Source organism: Aphelocoma coerulescens, chromosome 1A, assembly GCF_041296385.1.
Source record: "Aphelocoma coerulescens isolate FSJ_1873_10779 chromosome 1A, UR_Acoe_1.0, whole genome shotgun sequence".
Lineage (NCBI taxonomy): Eukaryota > Metazoa > Chordata > Aves > Passeriformes > Corvidae > Aphelocoma > Aphelocoma coerulescens.
The window spans coordinates 65,722,214-65,733,292 of record NC_091014.1 but is presented as its reverse complement, the minus strand read 5'-3'; the positions used below and the strand labels follow the sequence as shown (position 1 = coordinate 65,733,292).

At 48.4% G+C, this 11,079-nt stretch overlaps 1 protein-coding gene across 1 annotated transcript; it reads left to right on the top strand.

The window, feature by feature from the left end:
- The first annotated feature begins 744 nt into the window (after positions 1–744).
- Positions 745–8,280, top strand: KCNJ8 (potassium inwardly rectifying channel subfamily J member 8). Its single transcript, XM_069003330.1, has 3 exons — positions 745–1,245; positions 1,483–1,927; positions 5,466–8,280. Exons 2-3 carry the CDS (start codon positions 1,563–1,565, stop codon positions 6,364–6,366), a joined length of 1,266 nt encoding a protein of 421 aa, XP_068859431.1. The 5' UTR covers positions 745–1,245; positions 1,483–1,562; the 3' UTR covers positions 6,367–8,280.
- Positions 8,281–11,079: the final 2,799 nt, after the last annotated feature.

The window sequence follows — 11,079 nt, the reverse complement described above, 5'->3', positions numbered from 1 at the left end:
CCTCAACCAGTGGGAAAGAGAAAGAACTTCAGTGATTTCACTGGGGAGGCGAGGGAGAGGTTGTCATTGTGCATAATTCCTCCTATACCCATCCCAAATACAAGCCTCCACCGGCCGGTGCCCATTGCCCAGCTGAACATTACAACGGGCCTGATGCAACCCGTGAAAAGAAATGTCTTTCCTCCTTTTCTTGCAGAGACAGGTAATTAAGTTTGTCCAAATCTGCAAAGGTCATGAGATTCTGGCTTTGGTCCCCCAAACACTTACGCACAAGCCTCGCTTTCTCTGTCTCAGCCAGATTCGAGGGAAGATAAAGCCAGCACAACTCCTGGCTTGCCAGGGGAAGCAGGCGCGCAGGGCAGGCGCGCAGCTTTGTATACCCAGCGAAATGGCACAGGCCACTAGTGCTAGCAACTTGCCCCGCTGCTAAATGGGCTGGAACCTGCCTAAAAGCCCCGAACCCATCGGCCGTAGGCACCGCGCAGCGTAGGGAGCGTGTGCGCCCGTGCTCCGCATCCCGACCGCGGTTCCCCTCCCCGGCTCCGCATCCCGAGCGAGCCCCGCATCCCGAGCGAGCCCCGCATCCCCAGTCCGAGCCCCGCATCCCCAGTCCGAGTCCCGCCCCGGCCCCGCCGCGCATCCCCCCCGAGCCCCGCCCCGCTCCGCCCGGGCCCCCCCCGCTCCGCCCGGCCCGCTCCGCCCGGGCCGGCCGCGTCCCGCCCCGTTCTGCGGTGAGTGGCGGCGGGGCCGGGGACCGGGGGGGTCCCTGCGAGGCGCCGGGGGTCAGGCAGCCCTGCCCTCCCCCGGTGGGACGGGCCAGCCGCCGGGGAGCCGGGCTTTCCGTGGGTTTGTTCTGTCACCCGTTTGGGGACAAAGTTTGGGAATAAAGGGAGGGTTTCCCCGCCTGATCCCGGAAGGGAAGGAGCTGCGAGGGAAAATGCGACCGCTTGCTCTGTGGAGTCCCGTTCCCTGCCTGCCGCACCTCCAGCTCAGCCCCTTCTTGTGATGCTGTCGGGGGACGGGGCAGGGGCTCCCGGCGGGCTGCTGGATGCGCTGCGGGGCTGCAGCCGTAAGGAAGGAGTCTCCACACTCTCTCCGCAGACTAACTTCGGCTCAAACCACAGACATCTGATTCTTCAGGTCCTGAAGGATGCGAATAACTTAGTGCTTCGTGTTCCGGTACCCATCTGAGCATTGCTGTCTCCCGGAGAAACAGCCTGAGGAACCGACCTGGTGTCTGTCACGGTACTTTACACCGACTTTGTGAGACTGCTGTGCAGCCTCCCTTCCTGCAAGGAGTCTCCTAATAGCATCTTTCATTTCTGCTACGAGCTGATACCGACTGCTCATATAAAAACGATGGTCTGAGAGAGGGAGGGCACTGTAGAACCAGCATTTAATGTAGGGGGGTTTGGCAGGGGGTACCTAATCAGGACTTCTCGCACAGGTGACAACTCTGACCAGGCTCTCTCTATTTTGCAGGGTAAAGCGAGCCCTGCGGCGACTTGCTAGAGGGACCATCCTCCATTTCAGATTGCTGAGTGGACTATGGTGGCAGGAAGATGCTGGCTCGCAAGAGTATCATCCCTGAAGAGTATGTGCTGGCACGGATCGCTGCCGAGAACCTGCGCAAGCCGCGCATCCGTGACCGGCCACGCAAAGCCCGCTTCATCGCCAAGAACGGCGCGTGCAACCTGGCCCACAAGAACATCCGCGAGCAGGGGCGATTCCTGCAGGACATCTTCACCACCCTGGTGGACCTGAAGTGGCGTCACACGCTGGTCATCTTTACCATGTCCTTCCTGTGCAGCTGGCTGCTCTTTGCCATGATGTGGTGGCTGGTGGCTTTTGCCCACGGCGACATGGACCCGAGCACGGAAAACACTTTGAACAGCACGAAGTGGACACCGTGCGTGACGTGTGTCAGGTAAAGTAGAGTTTGGTGGGATGAAGGACGGGGAGGGACAGAGCTGCCTGCTGTCCTGGCGTTGTCTGAAGCGCAGCTTTTGGTTTACATGAACCGTTGTGTTTGGTTGAGACAGTTGAAAAGTGCAGTGTTTTCCTCTAGATTGCGTAAACTCAGCAAGCCTCCCGGGCTTGGAAAATACTGTACTGTAGATGTCTTTGATTCCTTACAGGATCTGAAAGAGAGGGAGACCTGCTGCTTTTCATGTGTCTCCACACTCTGTGGGTAACTCGATTGCCTGTCGAGATAAGAGCCTGCTGCAAGAGTGGGTATGTGTTATATGTATTGTAACGTTGTCTACGGCAGCGGGAGCATCCTCAGCGCCACGCCAGTGAGAGGTGCTCCCTGCAGAGCAGTTCCCGCGAGGCAGGGAACCAGCCCTGGGTGTCAAGCAGGGCACCAGCCACAGGTGCCAGGAAATGTGTCACTTAGGGCAAAACTAGATGTGTTTCAAGATGAAATCCCATGAGACTCTTAAGTATGCGAGGCTTCAAAATACCTTGGTGAAGCCACAGGTCAGCAGTTTGACAGAGGAGCACTTTCCACACTGTGCATGATGTGTCAGACAGTGAAAGCTTAAGGGATGACTGGATTAAATGTCACCTGTTGAAGTATTTTACTCTCCGTCCCCAAAGCCACAACAGTTGTCAAGGCGCTGATAAGCTGACACAAACATACACGGAAGAGAAGACTGTGAATTGCAGGTGGAGTGAGCCATAAGATCATTTCAGGATCTCATCAATCAAATCTGCCTTTGTAGCACTAGGTTTTTAGGTAGAAAAGTCCTGGTTCTCTACCACCAGACTGCCCCAGATCATCTGCCTTTACACATTGCAGTGCTGTGAGGGTCCGGGGGCTGCAGAGTGCTCTCAGACATCAGAGAATCCACTTCTCTTTTCTTCTTTCCCACACAAAGTTTTGAGGCACCTCACCAAGTCTGAAGGGACATTGTATCTGGCTCATGAGGTAGCAGGCATTTAATTCTCCCTTTGTTTTGACACTTCTTTTGCTAAATGGGGATTTTCCAAGGTAAAATAAGAGGAGATTTTTCCAAGCTAACCTTCACTAAGTTGGGGGGAATTGGAGCAGGGGTTGCTGTTTTATTTCTTCTCCAATGCCTGGCCACAAGCAGTTTCCTCTGAAATGAGATGTCATGACCCAGCTTGCGCCCGCAGGAGCGTTACCCCTGGAGTTTCTGGGATTTGTGGGATCTGTCCAACCGGAATTAGCGAACAGCTACAACCCTGCAGCTCGTCAGGGTCAGCTGAGGGGACATCCCTGCACGTGGCTGGTGGCTCCCTTGGTGTGGCTGCTGGGTCACCCCACAGGTCCTGAGCTGTGGGCCAAGGGCTTCATGTCCCTGGGGCCAGGCACATCCACAGGCAGGACTCTGCCCCTATTCCCTCCCTGTAGCTACCTGTGGCTCTTCCAGGATGTCTGCTGGGAAGCACAGTGAATGAGTCAACAGAAATTCTGGTTTAGCCCATGCCAAAGAACACACACCCCTCCCTCATGGGGTGTTCAGGCAGCAGCTGCTCCAGTCCAATGTCCAAGCCATGGGAAATCTTTTCCTTTCCTAGGGAAATCTGGCTACCACTTTGGCCAAAGTCATGAAGTGATGATGTGATTGCTGACATCTTTAAGAATGGCAAGGTTTTGGGTGTAAAATATCTTTAGTATTGCAATGCCAAAATCATGGCAAATTGTTTTTAAGCTACTCCCCTGAGATTTAGGCCCACAGATATTTCAGGAGAGCTTTCTTGGGTAGATGCCATTACATATTTATGGGAAAACCTGGCTTTGGAAATTTTAACCAGTGCCTAGAGCTTGCACAGCACTTTCATTTTACAAAGTACTGCAGAAATTTCTAAGCTTCACAGCTCTTTGCCACAGAAAGCAAACATTATCCAAAAAGGAAAGCTGTTACACAGCTCTGGGGGGAAGGACCTGGTAACAGTGTGATTTGCACTTACTCTCTCCCATTTCACATGGTCAAAATGCTTTACAAACTTGCTCTTTCACTTACTTCCACTGTTAAAAAGGTGGATTTCTTTCTTCTTCTTTTTTTTTGAAAGAAATAATATTGCTAAGGGAAGTCAGGTTATTTACTGGATGGATTTTTAAGCTGAATTAAGATGAATGAAGTTTAATCCAGAAGCTTCATTCTGCATATAAATGAATATTCATGAACACAAGAAATCATTCCATGGATCCTATTAATTAACTCCTTCATCTCTGATTTCTTCAGAGTGAAATACAAAAATAACCCCCCTCAATACAAAGGAACTTATTAATGATTAAGAAAAATAGCAAAGGCAAAAGAAATGAGTTTTTTCAAAGATATCTGTGCAGAGACTGGCTGGTTTTCTGAAAGATAGACTTTCTCATTGCACAGAAAATTATCCCTAGTATTGCCTATGCTACTTAAATGTGTCCTTGATATACCAGTGAAAATATGGCTAGTAAATAAAAAAAAATTAAAAGCAGATTAATTGAAAAGCAGAGCAAACCAAATGAATGATTAAGACCTATCTTCATGGGCAGGATATATTTTCCAGGTATATCCCTGTTAAACATTGGGATGCTTCAGATTTATTGGATTGTGCTCGAAGGATGTATCTAGAAGGAATAAAGGAATAAATAAATATAAAAGGAAGTTAAGGACCCTGATATATACAGGGGATATGACTTTGTGGCTACTATAAAGTATTTTGGGAAGTTTGTGGACAGCATTTTCTGACATCCAGCACCATAGCATTTTAGGGTATTTAACTTAACCCACACTTCTACATCCCACTTCTGTGTTGAAATTTTCCAGCTGGTCTTTCCCTGGCAGTGAGCTAAACCCAAGCCCTGCGTCACAGGGCTGTGCTGCTGCCAGGGTGTGCAGGGGGTACCCTGGGGGCCACTGGCCTCTCTCTGCAGCCTCATCCTGTTCATTCACAAGATGAGCAAGGGTTTGGGAAGTGTCACAAATCTGGGAAAGCCCCTTTCCCCTCCCTCCGCAGGAAATTTTGGGTCACAATTCAGGTAGCCTGAGTGAAATGCTGCAGTTTTCCCTGTTTCCTTTCCCTGCATAGGCTGGTGGAAGGATCTCAGTGTGCCAGCTGACTGCCCACTCTTGCCGTAACCACCTCTCTCCACCAAGAGCTTCATGGGATGGAGAAGGTGGAAAGCCCAGCTGTTCCAGAGCTGTTCACTAAGCCACTGGGCAGCCTGTGCTCCTGGACAGAGATTCCCTGAGCAGCTCAGGGTCACTCAGATGGTCTTTGAGGAGCTCAGGCTCTGAGGTCTCCCCTGCCACCATCAGACACCACACCAGCCACACAAATCTGAGCCACCTAGCATGCAGTGCTTTGGCTGGTGTTAACAGAAGGCTTATGTGTACTAGAACCATACAAATAGGTCCTTAAGTTTGTTTCTGGAAGTACGTGTTAACAGCTTCTTAGTCTGTGCTACAATGTCCTGAGAGTTAACTGGGTGCAATCTTCCCCTACAGGTCCTTCACCTCCGCTTTCCTCTTCTCCATCGAAGTTCAGGTGACCATTGGCTTTGGGGGCAGGATGATGACCGAGGAGTGTCCCCTGGCCATCACGGTCTTGATCCTGCAGAACATTGTGGGGCTGATCATCAACGCTGTCATGCTGGGCTGCATATTCATGAAGACAGCACAGGCTCACCGGCGGGCCGAGACGCTGATCTTCAGCCGGCAGGCGGTCATTGCCGTCCGCAACGGCAAGCTCTGCTTCATGTTCCGGGTGGGGGACCTGAGGAAGAGCATGATCATCAGCGCCTCGGTGAGAATCCAGGTCGTGAGGAAGACCACGACCCCTGAAGGAGAAGTCATACCCATTCACCAAGTGGATATCCCCGTGGATAACCCCATTGAAAGCAACAACATTTTCCTGGTGGCTCCCTTGATCATTTGTCACGTCATAGACAAGCGGAGTCCTCTTTATGACATATCCGCTTCCGACCTGGCACTCCAGGACCTGGAGCTCATCGTGATACTGGAAGGGGTTGTAGAAACCACCGGCATCACAACACAGGCGAGAACCTCCTACGTGGCAGAGGAGATCCTGTGGGGTCACCGCTTCGTGCCCATCGTCACCGAGGAGGAAGGCGTGTATGCCGTTGACTACTCCAAGTTCGGCAACACCGTCAAAGTGGCTGCACCGCGCTGCAGTGCCCGGGAGCTCGATGAGAAGCCCTCCATCCTCATCCAGACCCTGCAGAAGAGCGAGCTGTCCCACCAAAACTCGCTGAGAAAGCGCAACTCCATGAGGAGAAACAACTCCATTCGGAGGAGCAACTCCATGCGGAGAACCAACTCCTCGCTCATCGTGCCCAAAGTGCAGTTTATCACGCCCGAGGGGAGCCAGAGTGCCTCAGAAACGTGATGCACGGCTTCGTGCCAGGGCACTGGCTTTGGAAGGAGGAGGCATCTGAGGTATTTTGCTTCAATTTCCTTTTACTTAAGGAATCAAGAACACGATGCAGAAAAGAACCATGCAAGAACTATTTATTCCATTACTTACTGAAAGCACCCCCTAATGGCATTAGAAAACACCTTAGCACTTAAGTGTATGAATTAATAAAAAATGGCACGTACACTAAAGAAAACACACTTCACTCATGTAATATAATGTGTATTTATACTTGTTTTAATGGCATGCTGATTTTTTAAATAATATTTTTCCTATCAAGAGTCTCTTTCTTCTGCTGGCTGTCACAAAATGTGGGGCTTTCCTATGTAAGTGAGTGCTTTCACAAAACTTCTGCATTCAACAGCTCCCATGGATTTTGTGCATGACATTTGGATGTTGATCTGTTTGTGTGAATTCCTTGTTCTCTTAAAGGGAATAGCTAAATTCGTCAAGGATTTCACTGGAGAAGAGCCACCATTTTACCTTTGGTTTTCCAGGCTTTTTCTTTTTTGTTGGTTTGTGGCAAGGGCATTTTGAGAGCAAACTCAGGTCAGGTGGAGACCTGTCCATCCCACAGGGAAACTGGTGTCACTCCAGGCGGAAAAACCAGCGAAACAACTTAGTGCTGCTCTTCTTCTCAGGGTGAGATACTTGGCTGCAGGACAACACACATTTTAGAGTAGCTGTAGCCCAAGCTGAGAAATCCCAGTCCTCCTGGCTGCCACCTGGGCATGTGTTTCACTGAAATTATTCAAGCTGGAAAAAGCAGATGCCTCTTTAACATTCTCTTCACGTTGGAAGACCAAATCCTGTTTCACTTTCTCTGATAGATTCATACATGGAAGGAAACACGTGTACTTGCTTCACTTACTTTTCATGGGATTAAGTCTGCTTGCTCCAGCAGGTTATTTTTTACCAGTGGGAACTCATGAATGGGAATGAGAGGGAAGCCTGCCAATAATACTAGAGCTAGCATTTTCGAAACTATCTGAATGGTTTTCAGGGGGACTTGGGTGCTGCTGCTGAATTCCTGTTTTTCAGCAGTGCCTCACCTTTTTATATAATCTGGCATTGGGAATTGGTGGGAAGCAGCTTTTCTCTTCAAAATAAGATGGGCATTTGTTACCTGGAGCCTTCCCAAAAATGTCATCCCAAGTTTTTCTACAAGAATACACAAAAATAAGGCAACTAATTCTGTCACATTTGGTAACCTAGATTGATACATGCTTTTTCCTGTGTGAATAAGCATAACTATGGACAAGTTCCTGTTCAAATCTCTTCCAGAAATTGTCTTATGTCTGTGGCTCGAGAGAAGTACTGTCCTTGTTCTGACCCTCCAAGCCACTCAACCATTTAAATACTTTTGGAATTTTAAATGTTTCCTTTTTCCTGTAAGCTGAAATAGTCAAAAGCAGTGCTGGATTCTAATTCTCTTTGGAAATAGCATATCAGCAGTTGTTGGATGGATGGTTTCAGGCTTCATGAGGTGTTGGGTGGTGGCAGGGAGGGGCATTGCTCTGAGGTGTGGACTCCCTGCATTTGGAACAGGTGTTCTCCACAACAAAAACTCTGACAAAATACTTCATCTGAAGCAGCAGAGGAAACTGAAGTTTCTGCTAAAAGCATTCATTCCCTGGCCTGCCCATTAATGTTCTGGAAGGGTGGATGGTGAACATCTGGAGGAATTAATCTGTCTGTTGTGTGTCCAAACAATGATCAGCTGCAGCTTCCAAGAAGAGTCAGAGGGAAGCACATACAATTTGTCTCTGTCCTCCATTTCCAGGGCTGTGAATTTCTCTGAGACTGGCTGTTGGATACATGGTTAAGTCAGATGCTGTGCAAAAGCAGTTTTTATACAAAATAATAATAATAAAAAAGTTACAATAATGTCTTGGTTTGAAAGACAGGTATCTGCCAAGGAAGGCGGGAACTTCCCTTGGAATGGAAAAAATATGACGCCCCTTCCCTCTGAATTATTATAACTTTGAAATTAAGGGGCTTTCAGGCAAAGATACGGGAAAAGGAATAACAGTTCTTTACTAGTATGTATAACAAGGCAAACAAACAGCACCACTGGCAGCAGCAGCAGCAGCAAACAATCCCAAACCCAGTCCCGGCCTTCTCGGCTGTCAGGCCCTTTTCCCTCGGTGCAGTTCCGCTCGCAGCCGGCAGGGGCGCTGCTGGCTCCCGGCCGGGCAGGGAGGTGCGATGACTCCCCCGCGCCTGCAGGGGGCGCTGTGGCGCCAGCTCAGCCGCGTCTCCCTCAGGCGGTAATGGCGGGCGGGCTGGATGGCGAAAGGGGCTGCGGCAGGAACCTCGGAGCGGCGGCTGGGATGGCAGGAAGAGCAGACCCCAGAGTAGTAAAGGAAATGTATCAGAAGCTCCGTAGCTGTAGGAGGAGCTGTTGGGTGTCCCGGCAGGCAGGGTGTGTGGGTTAGAGTGTAGCGAAAAAAGCCCGAGGCAGCGGCAGAAAGCAGCGGAGCTGGGCAGTGGCGGCCGGGTTTCTTCATAGCAGCTGCTGCACGCAGCCGGGGAGATGCACCTCCCGGGAAGGGGGAGGCAGTAGGGGTCCTGGGTTTTTCCCCTGAGGCACCCGAATAGATGGTGAGGGATAGGGTGTTGATAAGGTCCCAGTCCAACAGCTGCTCTAACGAGCAAAGGCTCACCCACAGTAGGAGAAACAATGGGAGGACAAAAGCTCCGTAGTTGCAGTGAATCCTCTGGGCAGTGACCGCAGACCGGCTGTGCCTCCTCTGATGCCAAAAGAGAGAGAGCGAGAGGAGCTGAGCCCAAGCCCTCACCACCTTGCCAAAATCTCACAGTATCTTTGCCCTTCCAAAGAGAAAACCTCCCAGGTAAGAGAGTAGCCAGCTGCACCCTTCACCTACCTTGGCCATTTCTTTTGCCTCTCATAAGTACAGGTCATTATTGTCTTTTAGCAACAGATGTGACAAAATTCCATGAGAGAAAGAAACAAAATGAAAAATCCTAGCCTCCAACAATATATTCTGTCTCTGATTTTTCCCTGTTCCTTTCCTTTTTTCTCTTTGTATTCTTCATTCATTCTTCTATACTCTTGGACGTTCCTGTATCCCAGCCTTTTCCATGGTCCTTTTGAATAATAATTTTATGCTACCTCATTATTCTCTCAGTATTTCAAATGAGCTTATTTTTTTGCCCAGAACCATTTTCTCCTTCCAACTTTTATTTCATCTTCGTGGCTCTCTCTGCTTTACACTTAATGTACTCTGTTTCTTGGAACACTACGATATTGGTATTTTGAGGTAACACTAATACACCTCAGTCATATGCCAGGATGCTGAACAGATAAACAAGGCAGAACTTCGTGCCGTGAATGTCATGTTTGTGAAAAACGAGGTTCACTCTCCTGTTAGGATTTAAAAGTTTAATAAAGGACAATAAGGGACAAAGATAATAAAGTAAAATTCACAGCGCTGAGTGCTTTGGCACTCAGCCAAGAGCACACCTGTTACTTCATAGACACCCTTTACATACCTGTCCTATTGCATCAGCCTAGTGCATATTCATAATCAATGATGCATATTCAAACTTTTTCCTTAAACTAGTTTACATGTTCAGGTGCTGTTTAGCAGGGCTCCTCCTTGGATCTGCCTTTTTAGAGCACGCACATTTCTTGGCTGTGGTTTTAGTCAGTTTTTATCATCACCTCCAGAGTGGGCTTTGGTCGATGGTTTCTGCAGACAGCAGTTGCTGATAGTTGGCAAGTCAGTAGCAGGGGTCTTCAACACACATTGGCTGGATGTTATCCAACCAAGCAGACAGTGCATAAGCGTAACTATATTAGTTATTTCACTATTATGTCTCAGTTTTTAGTTAATGACAGAAATAAAGGCATTAGTTATTGTTACAAAACTATATAACAAAGCTACATTATACATATAGCATCTATTTGTAGAAAGCCATTATTATAATATGTATCTATTACAATAACAAAGCTACTTTAACATCATTCATTTTAACATTTGCAGAAAGCTAATATTTTAACATTTGTCTATCACAATGTTCATATGTGCTGTGCTCCTGCTCTGTGCAGAAAATCCTTCAGTGCAAAGCCCCTTTCTTGAGCAAGTTTTGCAGTTCTGCAAGAGGTCAGGGACAGAAGCAGCCAGTGGTGGAGAGCAGGGGAGAGGTTTTGGGCATGGGAGCTTCTTTCCTCGCTGAAAGGACAGCTTTCAGACCCAGCTTTGCAATATCATTGCATGTCCTTTCAGACCCAGCTTTGCCTGCTGAGAGGGGATCAGCTGGCAGCACCACAGGTCAATATGTTTAATTATTTATTCTCCCTGGCAACTTTATCAGAAAGGGGCTTAATTTTAAATTTGAAGCCTTCTGTGTGTCACACAGACTGCCAAGTTAAGAATGACAGGTGAGATTTCTACCAAATAGTGCTGACAATTAATGTTAGCAATTAACCATCCACCTCATTGATAATAATTTAGTAAATTAGATGCAATAAGGTATCAACATCATCCCTTCACATTTACTTGTGTCCCTGCCATTCCCATCCCTCTGCACACGGTGTAACTGGAACTGCATTACTTGACATCACTTATTCTGTGTATTTAATATGCTTTGGCTCTTTGTGCAGCCTACCAGAAGAGGAAAACTATTTTCTAAACTCAGAAAAGTAATTATAAAGTCCTT